Source organism: Mytilus trossulus, chromosome 2 (genome assembly GCF_036588685.1).
Source record: "Mytilus trossulus isolate FHL-02 chromosome 2, PNRI_Mtr1.1.1.hap1, whole genome shotgun sequence".
NCBI classification, from domain to species: Eukaryota; Metazoa; Mollusca; class Bivalvia; order Mytilida; family Mytilidae; genus Mytilus; species Mytilus trossulus.
This window is the reverse complement of record NC_086374.1, coordinates 84,463,802-84,486,106: the sequence shown is the minus strand read 5'-3', so window position 1 is coordinate 84,486,106 and position 22,305 is coordinate 84,463,802. Positions and strand designations below refer to the sequence as shown.

The window sequence follows — 22,305 nt, the reverse complement described above, 5'->3', positions numbered from 1 at the left end:
ATGACTAAGGGAAGTAACATGAAGCTGATGAATAAAGCCAGTTATCATTGACCAATGACAAAAAAATTCCGGGACTTGTTTCAAGGGCTATAGGTATTCTTATTTTTGTGCAAGTTTTGTCAGATAACGTTGCCAACTTTATTTATCTTTGTACCTTGATTTTTGTAAAATGGAGGTCTACCGTATTTTTGTTTTGTTTTTAAGTTATGTTTTATTTAAAACAAACAATGTATGGGTGTGATATGAAAATGAACGGACAACACAGCAATAATTACATTGTCATTTGTTTATGTAACTTATAGGCGTTTCTCCCTTCTAGTAGATAGATTAGACTGTTGGTCTACCCTTTTTGAATGGTTTTACACCAGTAATTTTGGGGCCCTTCATAGCTTGTTGTTCAGTGTAAGCCCAGGCTCAGTGATGAAGGCCGTATTTTGACCTTTAATGGTTTACTTTTATAAATTGTTATTTTGAAAAGGAGTTGTCTCATTAGCACTCATACCACATCTTCCTATACCTATTTGGTAGAATAACTAAACAAAAGTATATCATTTCATATTTTCAATTTAATAACATCAAATTGATAACAATAAAAATAAAACAATATATACAAATAAATTAGCACTTGTTGGCACTATTGTAAGATACAGAACTATTATATAGGTCCTATTAATACACACTATAAACAAATTAAAAGTTCATATACATCAATCTTCATTGTCAATGGATTCGAAGGAATTCTGAGATGCTGTCCCTGCTTTGTTCTGGAAAAGGAAAAAAAGGAACATTAGTATGAGAATGAATAAGAACAATTAATAAATACATTAAAAATTTCTATTTTGTCATTTAAATTCTTTGCATACATGAAGAATAGGATCAGTATATCAATATAGACTACAAATGTTTTTTCTCACTTTCTTTTGAGCATCTCAATCCCTGATTTCCATAAGTGGTGAAGGTTTAAGTTGATGATTTAAGTGAAAGACTTGTCACCATAAAACATGTACTTATTTCAGCTAAATTAAAACTGACATTTTTTATCCAGTAACTCTAATGCATTTCATATTTGGTTAATAGATTTGTTTAAGGGACTGGCTATTTTTCTTCTATTTTTTCAGAGTTATTTTGAAACATTGGTGCTCTTGTCTAATGCACATATACCCCAATTCTAACAGAATATAACACAAATATAAAAGAATACATACCAGCAATATCTTTAAGCTAAGATGGCTGACATCTCTAGATGAAGTATCCTCGGAACTTGGTGCTGAATTTTTGTCGTAACTCTCCAACAAAATTGTCAGTATCACAGTAATAAAAGGCTAAAAACAAGTCAATACTCCTGAAACGTTGGCAGAGATAGCTGACCATCACAGTGCCCCCTACTTCCTGTGCTAGTGGTTGACCTTGACTTCTGGCTGTCTGCTGCTGGTGTTGAGGAGATAGGTGAAAGTGAGGCTAGACAAAGGATCTGTGAAACACTAGGATAGCTGGTCATGTTGTCAATACAGGATCTAAAGGCTGTAAAATAGAAGTCACTATTTAGTAAATTGTTTATTATGCACTTAAAGCATGTGATGGTTCAAATTAACTTGTAAAGATATAACAGCCATTATTGGTCATGTTTGATATCATTAAGATCCTGTTTTTACTGGTTGTCATAAATACAAATAAACATTCCTATGACAACCTAACATTTTCCTTTTAACTTCATTGTGTTAAAAATAAACATAATTTTTGTTAATGACTACATGAGGATTGCTTCTTCAAGCCTTTGGTGAATTGGAGAATGGACGTTAAATAAAAATTATCAATCTTGTTTTACAACTTTAATTGGTTGCTCATCTAATATTTTTTTGACATATTCCCTATTTCCATTCTCATTTCAATTTTAGCATCACAGATAATGCACAACTTTAAAACTAGTTGAATTATTAAGTTGACCATGATGAAAACAATCAAATACTTACTGTGCATAGTAGATGAGAGACTGGCATCATCAATGAAGACTAGAATCTGTTGTAGAATGTTGTAGACTCGGACTATGTGCTGTACTGGGAGGTAGATGTAGCTACTGATGGATGGCTCACCAGACTCTAACGTGGAGTTCTGTAAAACAAAAACAACAATAAGTATTGATTTACAAAAAACAAAAATTTAAGTGTGTTACAATAAAACAAATCTCAATTATTTATATTCTTAGTTATAAATTTAATAAATTCTTTGTCAACATTTTTTGTTGTCTATCTTTTACATAGATGTTCCTATAGACACGACTTAATCTCAAACTAGCTGAATCCTTTTAAAATATTGTCAATAAGGCATTTTCAGTAATTCTTTGACAGTATGAGCGCATTGCCTCTGTTCTCATAATTGAAGTTCATAAAGCAGCCGCTCCATTTTTTTTGTTTCTTAGCTATGATAATTTAGTGGTACACCATTGATTTCCATATATTCTATCATTCCTAATTCTTACAAATGAATGGACACTTACCCTTACAAACTTGATGAAGTCTTCTGAAGCGCTGAGATCTGACAGAACTTTGTTGGCTGAGGTTATACCCTTGGCATACAAGTCATAGGCTTGGCAGAACATTGCAATCTGAAATAATAATAAAAATCATGTTAGTATATTTAGGCAGCTTTTAGATTACTTATTCCATTTATACTTGCCAGAATTATTTGAATCATGAATATCGTTACCTAACTCTGACTAGAACTGTGTTAGCTTTACTCATAAATATTTTAATAATATAAAATTATTTTTTAATAAATACTTATACAAGTACATTCCATAAATATCAAATTGCTAAATCTTAATTTAAAGTTTTACAAAAAGCTACATGTACTGTAAAACATTTAATCTATAATGTGTAATGTATGTTTGATCCATTTTTAAAACAGGACAACATTATAACTACATAATAAACCATATTCTTTTTGTATTTACTTATTATAGATTATACTGAAGTTTTTAACCTACATTGTTTATAAGTGTTCATATACTGGTCAAATGATCAAAATTTAATTGAAAAATTACATGGTAATATTATTTACCTTAGACTGATAGATCTTGCCGATGTGTTGAGCTGTCTCTGTAGCAGATGATGAAGTGGTACTAGAGTCTGAGTCTGACGATGATTCAGAGGCTGGGATGTTGTTCTGGATCTGTTTGACTTGGAACTGAGAGATCATAACCAACTGAAATACGAACAAAACATTCTTTACTAAATATTTCAAACTTATGAAACTTATAACATCAAAACATATTTCATTTTATTTCAAATATGCAAAGCTTGGAATATTTTAAGTTGAAATTTGTGTAAATTAAACTTTAAATTCTATAATTATATACACTTTCTTGTTTCGAAGTAAAATCTTAACACAATATATATTGTTCACAACTCATTTCAGTGGTTGCCATTTGTTGCTGTATAACCATTTTTGTTTTTATCATTGTTCAAATCAAGTCTCAGTCATTTGTCATTTCTGGGCTTTATATAGCTCAGTTTAAGGAATAGGTTTTACTCATTGCTGAAGGCCTATATTTGTTAATTTCTAGATCATTTGGACTCTGATGGAGAGTTGTCTCATTGTCAATCATACCCAATCTTATAACTATTATTTTAAACAATGTCAATTTAAAGGAATAGTTACCTTTTCAATATTCTGGAAGAGGGAAGAGTGTTGCTGTGGCGTCAGGATACTGTGGCGTAGAGGAAGTGAGTACAGCTGCATGCCTGCATGCATGACATCAATGAAGTTGGACTCTGCAGTCAGGAGTTGGTGAATCAGTGTAGAGATTGTCTTCTCTGAGGCTGCTGATGACTGTAACACAAACAAAAATACATTACTCAAAATTCATAACATGCCTGAAGCATCATCAACATAGTAGTTCATACTCTTGAGTAAAACTTTTTAAATTATTTAAAAATTCTAAACTTTTAAAATTCTTTTTTACATACATGATTCCTACTTATTGTAGAATGTAGAAGACATATCAAGAGTATAAATATATTAAGTTTGATTTTGCAATATGCATTTTTAGTACACCTTGTTCAGCATTCTTGAATTTGTGAACCATAGAGATTCTATCTTCTTTTTTATTTGAAGTAATGACATATACTTGGATTTCCGAAGTTACTTATTATATTGAACATTAATAAAACTGAATTACTTCTCATTCAAATATATCTGTTTATTATAACCAATAAATGTCTTGTCTAGTTTTTTAAACATAATTGACATACCTCTGATTTCTTGTCTTTCTTTACAGGTGTACTGGTGTTGTTGCTTGGCCAGGAGTAGATACCCTCGTCTGTGTCGGACAGGTCTGACTCGGAAGTGTAACCCTTGTCGTGGCTGCAGCGTCTCATGTCTGTTGGGTCTAGAAGCATGGTGGGTTCTGGTTGCCATAGTGACCGGTTCAGGAAGGATAACTGACTAGCACGTTGAATCTCGATGACAAGTGACTGACCGCCATTCCTATAAAAATAAAAACATGATTAAACATTGTCAGAATTATTTTTGTTAATGTACAATGAGAGTCTTATTACCATTCCTGTCTTTACAACACAAAGTACTCTTTATATGAAAATAATATTGAAACAGATAAGTAATGGAATTTTTAAATATTTGAACTGTAACCAAATTTATACAACATATTGTCTTGCAAGAAATGATAAAATATTTTAAGTTTAGTACTTCTGGAAATAATGACCCAATGTAGTAATACCATATCATTGCTCATTGTTTCAAACCATACAGAGACCAATTGTTGTTAATTTCTGTGTCATTTTGGTTCCTTTCTGAAGAGTTGTCTCATTGGCAATCATACCACATGTTATTTTTACAGCATTTCAAAATACCTTATTTATTTTATACTTACTTGACAATCTTTGCTACTCTGGATGACTGTGACCTTGACACGTTGTGACCGTTGACAGAGATGACATGGTCCCCTGGGCATAGACCTGCTGATGCAGCTGGAGAACTGTGGTCTACTTTACCAATCTTTACAGGACAGGAGTCGACAACTGTAAAGCCATAACCACTGGTACTACGTGAGAGGCTAACCTAAAACAGACATAAATATATTATATCATTTAAAATACAGTTAGGCAAATATTCCTACTATTGTAGTACTGCGGTATGCTTCATGTAAAAACCTCTGTTTTCTGTTTCATGGAAGCTTAATAATTATGTGTTGATAACAATTCTTTGGATTTGATATAGAATTGATTCAAAACCTGGTTGACCATTAAGACATTAAGTATGGACACCTTGCTATTGTATGTTGATCGAAATTCATTTAAGTTTATCATACATTGATCAGTGTCTCATTGTGGCTTACCAATACCTAATATCATTAATATAAAATTACTATAAGCTTGAATATAATATATTATAATATAAACAGAAATTATATCTTATATGATTCTTTATTATGTTAAAAGGCTTAAATTTAGAATTTTGCTTTATATTGGAATAAATTAATTATGTATTAACTTTATATGTTAGTCCATATTTTAAGCAAGAAATATAAAAGGGGAGACAAGTATCTACATTTGATGTTGTACAAAGGGAAGTAACTTACTGTAATGATGTCATTGTCTGCTGATTTCTTGTCTGTTAGACTACCTACAAAAACATAAACATTTTGTCAAACTTCTATATAATTAACTTTTAAGCATTATTTTTCATTTAGTTCACTTTCATAATATTCATTTTTGTCTAGCATGTAATTATTCATTCTGAATATGCATGAAATATTTGCTGTTCGATGTTAAAATTTTAACCAGCACCTTATATATGTTATGCTTAGTACATTTTTTCTATGTTCTATAACATTTAACATTTCAATTATTTGCAAAAAAAATGTACTATTTTCTGATATAATTGTTTCCTTTACAAAAGCTTTTACATATAAATTGAAACATTTATCTACTAAGAGTTATCTCCCATTTTCAAATCTAGTCATATCTTTGTATGTACCACTAACATGCATACTGGTACCAATAATTAAGGAATAAGTTCAAGATTTATACAAGCCTTAAAAATACCTTAATAATTTAGCGGCAATTAATTAAAATATAACAGTTTCAATATTAAGTAGCAAAATAGTTTTATAAACTAACCTTTTTTGTATGGTGTCATTCTGGCTACAGTAGATACTTTAAGATGCTTGTGATGACTGATTTCTTCTGTTAGTAGATGATACCAACCCATAACGTCCTATAAAACAATTATACATTGAAACATAAGAAACAAATCAATCCTTACACATCTCATTCAAAATTACAAGTAAATATATAAATACATGTATATGTTTAATCTCCCTTAGGCATAGGTATAATTTGGTTGACCTTTTGAGGTCGTTTTTTTTCTTCAAACTTTTGGTTTTAGTTTTCTATTTAGAAAATAAATACCTTTAAATAGTGACAAAGTTAATTTAACTATATATGTGATGTAAGTATATGTACATACAATTCTTAAAAGCAAGAAAGTCTTCATTTTTGTAATGCTTTTATTTTGTCCAATGGTCAACGAGCTCATTAAGGACAAAGGTTTACAATTTTTTAACATATCATATTTAAACTTAAAAATTTCTTCTAAATCTTTATATTTATTATCCCATTTCTACAAAATTCTGCAGTTGATGTGATTTCTCTATCAAATATTTAAAAGCAATTAATGTAAAAATTAAATACATATAAAACTATAGAGGCTTACCTTCTGAGGATTTAGCAGATGTTGAATACCAAAAGACATGCCGCCAAGGAACTCACATAAACTACAAAGGACAATAATTAAAATTACATTCTCATTAATGACTACAAATTTCTTTTTTGAATTAAACTTTAAAATTTCATAATCACAGGTGCTAAATGCGAATAAAATTATAATTTAATGATGTGGTAATAAAAGTCCTTATTATTCTATTTCATCACATTTGTCATGGCCCTAGCTTTTACTTTCTCTATGAAGTGTAGCCCTTGAGATGATTGAGTGGGTTATATTCAACAAATTTGAAATATTACACATCTTAAAGAGTTATCCCATAGTTAAATAAATTGATTTGTTGAAATGAAGGTCAAGGTCAAATAAATCAAGTGGTCAACCAAAGTGAAGTTCAATTTGTCATCTGGACAACTTCTACTTATATGCTTCTTTATAAGGTAACCTTTTCATTTTCAAACCAAGCAACAGAAGAAAATGCAACAGCCCTGTCATCTAATATATGACTATATTAGTTATTATTTCTAAGCAGAACTAGATACTTTCATTTAAATATTTTGTATTAAAAAAGTGCTTTATCTCAAAAAAGTACAAACAATGATATTAACCTGGTCAACCTGGAATATTTTACTTTACTTTGAAAAGTGCAATTAAAATGTCAAATAAAATATTTTCTAGTTATGTCTAAGTACTTTTACAAATATAAAAATGTCAATTTAAAAATGACAGTAAGTTAAAATAACAAATTTTTAAACAGAATCGTGCAAAGTAACAGTAAATCTTATCAGATGAAACATAAAACTTTTAACTCCCTACCTTGTAAACTATCTTAATCCGATAACATGAAATATAATCCTAACTTGAAACTTACACCAAATTTTTAACAAATGACCATGTTTGAAATTTACAAAGTTTATATGAAATAACCATGTTTTTACAAATTTCTCACTCCTAATTTATTTTCTCAAATCAGGAGCATAGCTTGAACTCAGCTTGGGAGAGGGGCTACCATCTAACAAGATATTAAGGAAGATGATACACAAACTAAACAAACTTCTTAACCTAATTTAAGAATTGCATTGTGTACCCCAAGCTCTCAAATTAAACTCTTAATTATCCAATTACAACTTCAAAGGTTTTTACACCTTGATCTTCAAAGGTAAAAATTAACTGATTTTATGTTTCTAATAGAATTTGAAACTTTAAGGTGACAATTCATCTTTCTACATCTTTAAATATGCAACAAAAATTTGAAAACTTCCAGCAAAACATCATTGTGTGTAAAAAAAATAATTTTGAAATAAATAAAAAAAAAAAACTTTTTTTGAATTTGTCACTTTGTTAAAATATTTACAGTTAAACAAAATAAAGAATTCAAATATCAAAATGTAAATCACCAACCTTTTCATGAAAATTTAACAGCATTTTCACAACATAATTTGAAAATTTGTGTCCTATATGTAATCATTTCATTTTCAACCATTCAGGAACAAAACAAGAGAGGCAGCTGGCTAACATAAATAAATTACAGCGGGGCCAGGTGATCGATACAAGGCATTCCTATACACTCGGTACTCTACGCCAATATTTGTAATCATATTTTTTGCTTCTTTGTTTGTTCAGTCGTATTATTGTTGAATTTTAGAATGTAAAAATTCCTATACACGCTCTTTATGTCAAACTTTTAAATTTATCAATCCATTAAGCAAAGCAATTAACAGACTCGTATTTAGTCATCTGGCAGGGGAAGAAAAGATTTTTAGGGACAGTCAGTCGTCCCAGACCTTTCTCAGTGTTTTTGTTTACCTGACCCTTAGTTAGATAGGTCATTTTTCTTTTGTCCAATAGCATTAATGTTACAGTAGAAAACATATGCTTTCAGGGGGTTTCATCTGAGTCGGATTAAAAAGAAAAGAAGATTAATGTCTCTTGAACTTTACTTAAAATCTGAACTTCTATTATTTGTATTTTTCTTATATCACGGAAATTTATTAAAAAAATGGTCAGGAAAAAAATAAATTAAAAATTAAGTGAAATCACTATGTCATAATGCTAAAATAAATTGACTTATACTTATTCTATACATACCTAGATGCTTTACTGCTATCAAATACAGAGATGTGCAGCCTCTTCTTCAAATCTTCTTCAGCTATCACACTAAAAAATAGAAAGAAAAGTTATGAACAAGAAATCATATAACATTCTATAAAGGATTTATTTTGTACTTAACTATATAAACCCTTGATTCTATGAACTTATAACTTAATTCTAAGTGTTAGTTTAGCATAATCTTTTGGAATAGCACTTTTTCAAATTTTTATTTTACCTTTTTGTGTCTTTTCTATCAAAAATTTTGTGCAGGTAAAATGAATGAGAGTTGATGAAGAAATCATAAAAGATAAGAAATTGGATTAAACTGAATTTAAAAGTTGCTGACATATTCCTACTTGTTCGTTTTGCTTCAATTGAAATTTGACTATCACATTATCACAGATCAAGTCTTACTATCTCTGAGAGCAAACTCACTCTTTCAAAATTTAGAAGTTACAACATGAGATATGCCAAAACTAAGGTTGTTAAGGAATTGACATATTCTACTAAGTGCATTTACTGAGCACATGTCACTCTACTGTACATACTCGCTTGTGATCAATAATTAGGGATTAATGATTATAATTAGATAAGTTTGTATGATAACTGCATGTCTTATATCATTTGAGATATGTACAACTCAGATATGTGTCAAGTTCTTATCAGAAAACCTGATAGAACACTATCTATCTATATATCAATCTTATTCATATATATCTGTAAGCAATGAACTTGTTTGGGGGATTTGTTCATAATTAGATCATATTATTGATTGACAACCAAACATTACATTACACTTTTACCTGTACATGTACAATGTTTATTATTATGAAACAGATTAGTACCATAATTTAAACAAAAACATCAAATGGCTAAACTAAAAATTTTAATTGAAAACATTGATCCTAATAAAAGACCTTTTTTTTTTTTTTATTAAAGTTTATCATTTTATATTTTCAAAACTGAAAGAGAAAAATATCAAATGTAAATGAATGCAAATTGGTGTTATTATTTTTAATTTACTCTACTCTTTAATCTTTAGCATATAAAACTGCTAAAATATCACCTGGACTACATTTACCCTACATTTAATTTTTGATTTAAAAAAACAGTCAAATTATTTTTGGAGTATAAATTAGAAATGCAATTATAAAATACTAACAATTCTTAAAAGCAGGATAAATTTGGTCAGAACACTATGGTCAGTTGTTTATTTGATTTGAGACAGGTGAGGACATAAATTTCAGGTGTATGTTTCTTGTCTATCAAATTCTTCACCTGCCTAATTAAATGTCAAATTTCTGTACAATTAACACCAGGGATCTCCACTTAGCAGCCAATATAACCATATTGTACCCATTATAACAAAATATCTTATTTCTCAACTGATACTTATAACATGATAAAATTTTAATCTATAAATGCTCAATTTTAAATATATAATCTATATCAATTATGACGCTTTTTAATTGTTATAATTTAAAATGTTCAAAATTTTTGTCATAATTTTGCAAAAGCACCTGCTCTTAATATTGTGTCAGATAAAAGGTTCAAAATATGAAAAGGGCAATATGCTACTATAACCAATTAAGAGTTTTCATATTCAATGAATAATTGATATTTTGTATGAATTTTTCTCTCATCTGATTATGTAAATAAGGCAACAGCTTTCATTTAATAATTTTTATGATCCTCTTTCAATAGATGCTTTGGAAAAACAAATTTCAAATATTCCTTTTAAAATGTAACAGCTCTTAATACCCTAATGTCTTTGTCAACTTAAAAAAAATCCTCATAATTAAGGATGAAAGATTACAATTTCAATTTCTAATCTTCCTAAATTTCATTCATTTCCTTAATTTTCAAAATTCATAATCTTTAAATTTTCCCATGAAATTTGTTATTATTAAAATAAACAAACAAGATTATGTTTATATGAAATAACTATAAATATTATAGTCCCCTGGGATAGGTATCTTATCCTAAGATAATAAACAAATCTATTATCAGATTATCTGATAATTGATAGGATTTATTGCTCATTATTATTAGATATTAATTTTATTTTCATTTAGTTTATAATTAAAATGGGATAATGTGTGGGAGAAAAATTAAACAATTGAGCCCCTAACTTCCCATCCCAAATGTTCAGCAAATCTGGGCCCTCTTCCCAAATTGATATCTTTATCAGTAAATAGAAATAACATTTACCAATTCAATGTAATTATGTTATAACTCTGCCTTATTGACTTTTAGGAAAAAAAGCATTTTCTTTACATAACAAAACATTAAGAACTTTTTTTCTTCAAAAAGCTGGTATTCAGTTTTTGGCAAAAAATGCAAAATCAGCAAAAGTTGAAAGTAGATTGCATTTTGCTGTTACTGAGATATGGAGTTGCACAACCAATGACAGTGCAAATAATTCCATATCTTACTAAATGATCAATTCTATTCTAATCTATGTTGAATAAGTAATGTATACTTACAATGAGAACTGATGGTCGTAGAGAGGGTTGTTGGAGTCTGTCACAATGGATGTCTTACTGCTACACCGCCTGCTATCACCGTCAGGAATCAGGGACACCTAAAACATAAAATAATAATTAAATATACATACAAATGACATTTTATTATAATTTCTTAAACTATCATAATATAAATAGGTACTGAGGTTGACAATTTGACTAATTTATTTATGTTTTATTATCAGGGGTAAAAGATACTTACGACATTATCTCATTTAATGGCCTTTACATGTACAATTTTTACTGAGATTTCTTATTTTGCTACTGGACATTTAGTTAGAGACATTCAATAAAATAGAAGAAAAATTCTCCAAAATATTTTTTAATCTTTTTTTTTAAGGTAAATATTGAATTTCAGAAGAAAAATTTCAGTAGAAAAATTCTCCAAAATATTTTTTAATCTTTTTTTTAAATGGTAAATATTTAATTTCAGAAGACAAAAGCCAAACAAAATGAAAACATAGTCTAGGGATGGATTATGTTGGAATATCAAAACATATTTAACTGTAACAAAACTGGATATGGTTTCATATTGTCTCTAACAGAAATTTTATGAAAATGAGTTGTCTAACCTGAAATTATATTTAAGGAGGTAAACTTTTAAGATTATAAAATTTTTATAAACAAATAGATACCATACCTTAACAAAAGTAATAGCAGTTGTCTTCTGTCTGGTAGACAATTGGCGACCTTGAATAACTACAAATAAAAAATATGAAAAGATTAAACAATGGTATACAATGCAAGAAAAATCATTAAAATGACATGCTGGCTTGCTAATATTACAATGAAAAATGAGCCCTTTTTGAATTCGCTTGACTGGGTACAACAAATTTATGCTGGTGAAATTCTAATCACATATATAGAATTTGGTTAAGGAAACTGCATCATAAAAGAACATTCAAATTGTCAATTATCCTTGAGAGTTTCAACCTTTATAGAGTTTCAATTAAGGATTCTGAAAAAATTTGCGAAGAAAATGTACTAAACAAAAAAAAAATCATATGGTTCTAATACACTCTGAATGTAGATTTGAAACACTTTGTCATTACTTACAGCTAGCCTTTACTGGCCCATGGTTTTCTAATAAGTAATAGTTGTCATTTCACTGAACATTATTTATATACATGACTTTTTGACATATTGATCTCAACTTATCAAGGTGGCAAAATATAATTAATATTTACAAATCATAATTATTAATAATTAAATCTTCTTAACAGTTGGGGGTATTCTGAGTTTTCTTGCCTTTCCTTATGGAAGATGTATAATCTAGAAATTAAAAAGTATTTTTTTTATATCCAACTTACCATTAACTTGAAGAACACCTTGGTTGATGGAAGCTGACAACTTTAGTTGACCTGAAAAACGAAATAAATTCATAAATATTTAAAATAATCTTGGAATATAAAAGATATATGCAGTTGTGCCTGAAAATAAAATCTCAGCTTCATTGTTTTTTTCATAAAAAATATGGTCTACAAATTTAAAATTGATAACATTAATTCACCTCATCTGCAATTGAAACAATGGAAAAAGTGTAAAATAAAGCAATAAAAAAAAATGTCAAATAGCAGAAAACATGATATTGTTCTTCAATCTTAAAATACTAAAAAATATTTTTGAGAAAGTTTAAAAGCAAAGTTAAACAAAAATAAGAATTTGCAATGCACTTAATAACTTAGATGTTTTTTTTTTAATTTGCTTATATATATATAGCAGTTTAGTTCTAAAAATAAAAAAAAATAATATTAAAATAAATTTAATCAATTATGTTTTTTCTCACCTCTTACAAAAGTTGGAACAGAAGTACTAATAACCATGATGAAAATCCAAATAACATAACACAGAAAATAAACAGAAGATATGATGTGGATGCAGCAAACAAAATTTTAGTAATAAGTCAATAAATTAATTCAACATCATATTATTTTTATCAATTAGGTGCTACCTGATTAATCGAGGCTTCTGATTGGTCAATGACAGAGATAATCTACCTGACACATTATTACCTGATTAAGGTGAAGTGGGTGTAGGGATTTGAATATACAAACATGTCTTAAGAAATATACAACAGGTAGCTCAAGGTGTTAAATATATCAAGTACTTTACAGTTAGCTTGATACTGACACTTTGTTTTGACAATAATTTCCTCCCAAATAAACAGCTAATAATAGAATCCTTTTCTTCATTAATAAATAATTGACAGGTATTTTATAGAAAAGGTGAGAAAAGTTGAAGTATGTTTATTTAAAGACATATTTATGGTGTTAAAATTAATTTTAGGTAGCAATTGTATATTGGAAACTTAGACATTTGTCTGAGCTTTAGTTTTTGGAAATAATTTCCCTAATAAATGTCAACTTTGACATTAATATGAAATTTATTTTTACATTGAGTAGGGATAAAAAATATTTTAAATAATTGATACATTTGAAATTAATACTCTTATATTACAATTAATATACTTTTCTTATTATGTATACTTTAAAAACATATTTTATATGATTAGTGCCTCAGAAAGTTTTCTAATGTTCTGATATTCATATTTACTTTTTCATTATCATGATTATATTGAAAACTTTTTTCTAAAAGTGTTACTAACTTTCATATGTACATAGAAATTAGTCTTGGAACTTAGAGATGCTTCCAGGGTAAATAAATACAATACCAATTTGAAGTCCTCTTTTTTTTTTTTATTTTGTTGTTGTAAATGGAACGACAAAATTTAGGGTTTAAATTAACGCCAATATTAATCTTTATTTAGTGACAATGAACAAGCAATGTACATTAACTTAAGTTTTCAAAATTAATTGTACAATTCATAGTGACATTTGTCTTTAAACAATTAATATAGGAATCAAAGAATTAAATGCTGGTCTTAATTAATTATTTTCTATTATAAAACATCCCAGTGCCAATATAGGAGTTGAGATAGCATGTCTGTGGTGTGGTCTGGTAAAAACATTACCAATGCTAGAAACCTGAAGACTTGCCAATCACTAAATTAACAAGATAGAAATCATGATGCCAAGTGTTTCATGTTCAAACAATTTAGTAACCACAGGGGATCCATTGAAATCTCCAACCAGGAAGTAAAATACAGACCAATTAGACCAACAATTGATCCCTTACTTCAGTGATACATCACACAACCTTCATGGCTGCCACTCAAAAACACTCATAAATAAGTTAGAACCTTGTTTAATTGCATAATCATTGGGGATTTCAATAGCTATCTCAACATTTTAACCAGATTCCCATCCCAAATTTGTCTTAATTTGTAAGAGAATAAAAGTAACAGCAGGATGTTGATTTCACAGTTGCATTTCAGTTTAATTTAATTGGCAACCATATAGTCTTTAATTGTATAGAATAAGATTTGTCTGGTGCCAGTAAAAAAGGCCAGGAACATGCTAATGGGAGGTCAGCAAGCTCTTACTTCTCAGTTGGTGATATTAAATAGTGGCTAATATACTGCTGTGCTATATTAGGATTTACAAATAGCCCCCAATAAAATTATTATCCATTTATCATCGTATATGATTAAGACTTTATGGATTTTTAATAAATTGACTATTTACTGAGGTTTATTACATAATGTAATTTCCTCATATATGGAAATTCACAGCAGTTCTATGATTTAAATATTTTCTTAGATTTATGGTTTAATGGATTTTAACAACAGGATCTAGAATTATGTAATAAAACTTTTATGTAATCACAGTAGTTTTTGTATTATTTCCCAATAAATCCTCTAAAATCATAAATGTTATAAAACTTAAAATATCATCTGGCACTTAAATGGCTTCATGGTACCAAGAAATCTTTCTTTTGCACGATTAAAATTAAATAAATCTTTATTTTTCAAGTATAATGACACATTTCCTAAACTTTAATTTGAATATATGTATTAAAAAGGAAATATTTCTAGATATTTCTCTTACATATATATTCAAACAATTGTCAGCAGATTATTTGTGACTTTATGTACTGTGACTTTCTATCCGTTTACCTAATAAAATATGAAGATGACTTTGGCCAGTCCAAGTTTCAGGAGACTGTTCCTCTTTTATTAACAGTGAGACTATCCTCTATGAAATTTGAGAGCCTAAAACCTGGGACTTACAAATCCTTGCTAAAAATGACATTACTTTTATTTCAATTATTGACCATGTTGTATTATTATAGTGATGTATGATAGATTGATTGCTGTATTCTATCAAATTTCAGAAATATGAAGAAAAAAATCTCACTCTTTTTAATGAACCTATTATATAAACAAACAAAGATACATGTCTGATGTACAAAAGGTTTCAACGAATTTTGAATTTTAAACCTTTCCCAATAACTTTTAACTTAAAGATTTCAACACCCTTAATAAGTTCTCTTAAAATGCTAAAGGCAATTTTGAATTGAAACCACTTCCACTAAATTCACTCACGAAATATTATTCATTTCAACATACAAATGAAGTATTTACTTTCCAAAAATGATGGATTGTTAACAAATACCCAAATTATGAGAACTTAAATTTAACAAATGGACCTAAAATTATCCCACTATATTAAATATCAGTATATTTTCTCACAAAATGTCTAAATTAAATATCAGTAGATTTTCTCACAAAATGTCTAAATTAAATATCAGTAGATTTTCTCACAAAATGTATAAATTAAATATCAGTAGATTTTCTCACAAAATGTCTAAATTTATAACATTAATAAATTGTTGACCCTAATACTGATTTGAAAGGGGTTGATTTACTGCCATGTACATGTATTGCTTTGTTTACACATTTATCCTTGTCAAATTAAATGTTTGCATGTTTTGGTTGTAATAATAATTTTGTATACAAATGACACATTTAACATTGGGACATAAATTAAATTTAACAAAGATCCATCAAACTTGACATATAGGTAGAAAATTGATATTGACCCTACTTCATGCCTGTGTCAGGTGCACAGGTGAGATTTTCATGGATGAGGCCTATCATTTCCTATTGCCATGTTCCATCATAACATATATCTAAACTGCAGGGGATTGTCTAGATGGTGTAATTTTCTGTTTAGGATTGTCACCATATGCCCAGAAGTTTAGACAATTTATTGGTTTTAGTCTAGACCTTTTACTTATTTTTCAATGATATATTTTTTTTTTCATTCAGATTAATGTAAAAAAATATATCAATTTACATTACAACATGAGATTTATTGCCAGATTTTTTTTTTAAATTTCTCTGAAAATACTAAACACTTCCTCAAATTTTGAGCCATTAAAATATATTTTTTTCATACCCTGAGCTTTTAAATGTTTCACTGTGGTACTAGGAGCTGGACAGAGGTATGTGTTGTCGTTTGTCAAGCTGATTCTGTGATTGAGTACAGAGGTTGATGTGAAGGGCATCTTCTGTGTTGGGGTTCCAGGAACTGCATGACAATTTGAAACTCCCTTACATGGAGTATAAACCATGTTCTTGTTGCGTTTGCATGGAGTAGGCTTGCTTTCATCATTGTCTTTGGCGTGGCGAACAAATTTCATCTTTTTGCAGGACCCTGCAATAATCTCTTCATAAACATGATCCATTTTCTTTCGTATGCTGGTTCTATATATGTGACCCACATCTAAAAATAGAAAATAAAACATCAATTATCAAAAATGTGTGGAATAAAAAATAGTCTTAAAAGTCAATTCATAAGATAAATACAATTCTTTTTATCCAAAACCTAAAATCTAACATGCAGTCTAGCAAATTAAGCCATTGTAGCGACATTTGTTCTTGTTTCCTTGTCTGAAATCATACTTGTAAGTGCTTTAGTAATAATCTCTTTATGGATTCTGTGTAAGGATTGATCTTCTGATGTGGCTAACAGAATGGCTGCCCACTGAACCCTATAAAATGCCCTAACAAATTTATCGCAGTTTAGAGTTAACAAGGATTTTAGCAATATCAAGACAGTAATGCTACTGTTATGACCACACAATATTTTTTTGTAGATATCCAGTCATTCCAGTGGTCAATATGAGTTTTGTGGCTAATATTTACTGGACATTTTTTTAATGTCTTTCAGTTATTTTTACTCATTTTGTTGCTATTAAAATTATTGATGGATTTGTCATTTTTAAAAATGAAACATTACTTGAAAACATTTTGTTTGTTTGCCTTAAGCACATTTACTTTAATAATTAGTTTGATTTCTAAAATTGATTAATGAACTTTCAACTTCAAGGAACATTCACTTACGCGGGGTCATTTTTCAAGAAGTATGGTATTTACTAAGGATTGGGTTGAAATGTCAGAAATAAAATTAATGGCCCAACTGGTTAAACTTCAATTGAAATTGATATTGGTATTTAATAAAGTACAAAGTGCAATCATTTGCCTGCAAATCAGAAATAAATTTAGAATTATTGAGCATGAAATCTGGCAAATTTGTGATAAGTGTCTGAAGTATATAATTAAAGAATATGAATGGTGACTGTGAGGTCTAAGAGTTTAAGGAGTGAACAGAAGTGTATGGTCAAGGGTGTTAATTTTAATACTTTCATAATAACATATATACATTTCAAGGGTATTCATTCCAATGGCCTAAAAATAATTTTGGAACAAGTTGGTATAATTGATCTAGACAAATATGTATGCCTTTGAGTTGAAATACAGAGGTCAAGCATTGTTAGACAAATACATTAATAATACTCATTCACAGAAACAAGTGGTCAATTATTATATTATCAATGTACGACTTTTAAGGATGCAATGCATTTTTGTCTTGTAGTACATGTATGACCATCCTTGTAGAAAGCATATGCAAATGTTCTCACCTCAAGAAGGATCAAATGCAGATCCAGGGGGCCCAGACACCTCCCCCTTTTTAATGGGAAAAATTTGGTTGATTATATAGGGAATCAATGGAGCTTGACTGGAGCAGGACTGCAGCGAACCTTCCTTAGAATCAGTTCTGGATCTGCACTAAGGATACCATAATATAAATTTAAGTAACCCCAGTTATATACAACATGAATTGGGATATCTATATAATAACTCATTTATAATGTATGACTCAAAATGTGATACAATGAAACACCAGAAGTGCAGTCAGCAACATCATATATAACTACTGTATGTGAATAATTCAAATTTTTAGGGCAAAATTTCACATATTGTTGGTATAAGACACACAGGCACTTGTTTCTATCCATAGGAAGGTCGACTATCCATATAAAGTCGACCTTCCACAGACACTTATTTCTATCCATAGGAAGATTTTATATGGATAGTCGACCTTCCTATGGATAGAAACAAGTGCCTGTGATTAGACAGATTGGGTCCGTGGTTATGAGGACATTTTGTAAAATAGAAAAGGGTTATAGGTTAATTGACCATAAGAATATAAAGAAACATGGGACTACGTTCAGGGATGAAAAGAAACCAAAACAGGCCAGAATCGTGTTGGTTAATATCTGTTTATGTTATAAGTCTAGTGTGCAAGATTACATTATTTTGACATCACTACATACAGTTACTCATGGGTATAACTTCCTTTTTTCATTTAAAAACAAGACTACATTTGCTACTTCTGTTGATTTTAAAAGATCAAAGGATTTTTAAAGGTGTAAATGTTCACACTTATCAATCAAGTGCACCCCTCTGGCGGAAATGAATATATGATAAAATCGATGTCGGAACGCTAATTACATTCCGAAAAAAATAAACAATTCTCAGATATGAAGTGCAGTGTATACACACGATTTGTTTCAGCAATCTTAACTGATCTATACTAGGGGTGCCGGACTTTTTCGTTGCTATTCAAATATTAATAAATATTTATGTTCGCCTTTTGCTTAATTTGACCAGAACAAATGTAAATTATTCTGACTATCAAATCAATAATCTGATCTGAGTATACCCTTTTATACGGATTTCATTGATCTGCTATTTGTAATAAAAATGCAGAACAACGCTTAAAAAACCTCTTTGATCCATACGAAATCTTAACATAGGGGGTAAAATCCGACAAGCTTTTTATCACCAAATTTCTTTATGATAACAAAGAAGGAAAGAAGAAACAAATATCTCTTTTTTATTATTATTATTTATGGCGATAATGTGATTCTAAATAAGGTCAGGAGTGACACACTTTTTGCGAAAGATTACAACTAAAAGTTTGAAGTTTATTTTTCGTACAGATTTGAATTTTAATCTTAGCCAAGTTTCTATTTATGTTCTCTGAAATAAATACTGACTTCGGATCGGCTGACATTAAAAAAAAAGTCTTTGGAAAAAGTACGGATTCAAAAGAAAAGAAAACAATACAAAAGAATAGTACATGTCATCATTAAATAATTTTTCATAAGATATTAGTAGTATATTCAGGCAAGAGTCAGGTGTAAATGTGGTTATCAATGGACACACAATATCTATTGTCCGTAGCCATATAACGTTTCTTCTGGTCATTTTATTACCATTCATAGTGTTCAGGTAATAAAACCAATGTTATCGGCAAACGTACAAACGATATTCTCAGCTAGAAGTGTCTGGACTCTGTCTACACCGAACACGATAGAAAACCTCCCTTGGGGAAAAGTGTGTGTAATTTTTTAGCTATTAGAAAAAATATAATGATCCATATTAATTTACGCTGATGTCATTGAATATTATAATTTATTGATCTTTCCAATATTATAATATTAAATTATAGGTTCCAACACAGCTGTGACCAAAAGTTAGTGTTTTTATCTTGAACTCAAATGATGTAAATTTTTCATCAGCTTTTAGATTCAGTCAACCATACACCACATGTTACGGTGTGTTCATGTAACCGAATATAACCGATCAAGTGTAATTAAAACCCCTTTATACTAAACTGTTGGCAAAATTGTGTAGCGAACTTTTAATTTTGTAACGAACTTTTAACCTTTATAAATTTACCTTGCAGTTTGATTCGTTTCACTTTTTTTTCTATAACCGTTTTCTGCAGATGTTTTGAAGTCATTCACTTCGCCTGGTGTTTACATCTTTCTATTAAATCTAACAGTTGTTTACTTTTTGAGATGGGCGTACCTTTAGATTTTTTTTTACATATTATAATTTAATATGTAAATATGGTAACATTTAAGAGGTATAGTTAAAGGGGAAAAAAGAGACACATACATATATATATATTATAACAAATATAGGTATATGTTATTTTTCTCTACTAAAACTAAAAGAAGAGAAAAAAAATTATTTGTAAATATAAAAAACACAAACACACACAATGACAGATTTTACTTACCATTCTCCGCTGATAACATTTTCTAAGAATATGTCATTACCACAAACTTATAAGTCAATTTACAAATAATTATGTTCACACAGTATTTTCAAAATAAATCACCCAACTAGTAGTTTATCCAGATACTGATTCGGAAGGAGACACACAAATGTTTCCATTATTTTCTGTATATCTCATTTTAGTTATTATAGGGTTTAATCCGCTTATATATAAATCACTTAATGCAAAACAAAAACACGTGAGAATATTGTCACTAAATAGTTCTGGTTTATCCCTGTACGACTCCGATTTTACAACTGACGGTGGGCGTTATTTTGCCCGTTATCGGATTGACAGCGATTGATGTTTCTTTGGAGCACGTGAATACTCGCGTCCCTTTAATGTGCTATCATAGAGGCTTTCGACACAACAGTGACCTCTTCAATATTCAGAATAAATAATAAAGAAATTTAGATTGTGACAAATTTTATGGGGAAAATTGAAAAGAAATTTGAATTAAATACTTTCAAAAGTCCATGACGTTTTCGATACGGTTTTAATGTTCTTTGATTGATACAGTTAATTTGATTTATTTTGTAATAAATTACTGAAAAATTAGAAAAAAATGTTGAAAAAACATAAATAGTTGAAATGAAGAATAAATTACGATATCATAACACAATAATGTATATTTTATAAAATACAGATTTAATGTTGCTTACCTAAATTGGTAGTTATAATATTATTATTATTTTCCAGCAGACTCCGTATTCCTTCTTCGAAGCTGAATTTAATTAAATTTGTTGATAACCGTTTACAATTTGAGCAGTAAATATGTCCTTCCACTTGAACAAAAGTTTCACAAATGAACTTCCAAGTATTTTTTTGTTAATTTTGATTTGCAAAACTGATAATAAAATTATCCCATAAAGCTATTAATGATAAAAATCAGGTTTTAATGGTTTTGACAATGCTCCTAGAAATTATCATGTATCGATCGAAAGTCAATTGTTAACAGGTGAAATCGAGTGTACCCCGCGGGCAAACGAGCGAAAGCGAGTAGCTCTGGCACGCTTACAAACTATACTGGACATAGTCATTTGTAGGACTTACGGCATTTTGTGTCATTTTATTATCTAAATGATTTGACACAGAATGGATTATTAAATACAAACGTATCTAAACAAATCTAAATTAAATATTATGCATTTTAATTGAAATAGAGGTCGTTGGTGTCAGAATTAGAACCAGTAGTTTATTCAGATTATCGTTTTATCCGATAAGGAGAAAATAGAAGACAAAATACTAAAAACTTATTTAACCTTAATTTGTTTGAGTAAAATAGTCAATTACATGAACCCTAGATTGAGTCAAAATAGTAAGCCCAATAATATGAAATACAGTTTTTACTTAAAAGGAAATTACAATAACATTCTGTACCAATATCAATGTAGGGTACATACCAATCTGACCAGTGCATATTGGTTATCGTTAGAGCAATCTTAACGAATATCAACAAGGGGTAGGATGTTTTGACGTTTTAATGACAAAATAGATATATATAATCCGATCTTATATTGCACGCTATACCCTTGAATTCAACGTAAAAAAAACATGTTATGGATAGCACACACTGCTAACTTTAGAAAAAAGACATCATATTAACATTGTCTTGTCAGTGATAGATACTCATA

General features: G+C 29.2%; 1 protein-coding gene across 7 annotated transcripts; it reads right to left on the bottom strand.

Annotated features, from left to right (window-relative positions):
* Positions 1-611: 611 nt before the first annotated feature.
* LOC134708200 (uncharacterized) lies at positions 612-21,570 on the bottom strand. Of its 7 annotated transcripts, none has more exons than XM_063568549.1 (17): positions 21,334-21,570; positions 16,655-16,981; positions 12,665-12,715; positions 11,995-12,053; positions 11,316-11,413; positions 8,827-8,895; positions 6,733-6,793; positions 6,138-6,234; positions 5,597-5,640; positions 4,889-5,076; positions 4,251-4,485; positions 3,658-3,828; positions 3,058-3,201; positions 2,495-2,602; positions 1,971-2,109; positions 1,206-1,521; positions 612-764 (listed from the first exon to the last, which is right to left on the bottom strand). In XM_063568549.1, exons 2-16 carry the CDS (start codon positions 16,941-16,943, stop codon positions 1,334-1,336), a joined length of 1,941 nt encoding a protein of 646 aa, XP_063424619.1. In that variant the 5' UTR covers positions 16,944-16,981; positions 21,334-21,570; the 3' UTR covers positions 612-764; positions 1,206-1,333. The 7 variants fall into 7 exon arrangements, with proteins under 7 accessions (XP_063424619.1, XP_063424615.1, XP_063424614.1 ...); XM_063568545.1 differs by lacking the exon at positions 21,334-21,570 and adding an exon at positions 20,633-20,983; XM_063568544.1 differs by lacking the exon at positions 21,334-21,570 and adding an exon at positions 20,287-20,370.
* Between the last annotated feature and the right edge of the window lie 735 nt (positions 21,571-22,305).

Bases quoted from the DNA above. Each gene is read 5' to 3' on its own strand.
- LOC134708200 (XM_063568544.1), bottom strand. From the start codon at position 20,350: ATGACTTCAAAACATCTGCAGAAAACGGTTATAGAAAAAAAAGTGAAA. The intron at 5,077-5,596 runs GTAAGTTACTTC...TGTCTGTTTTAG, and splicing joins CAGACAATGACATCATTACA to GTTAGCCTCTCACGTAGTAC. The intron at 3,829-4,250 runs GTATGTCAATTA...TTTGTGTTACAG, and splicing joins AGAAAGACAAGAAATCAGAG to TCATCAGCAGCCTCAGAGAA.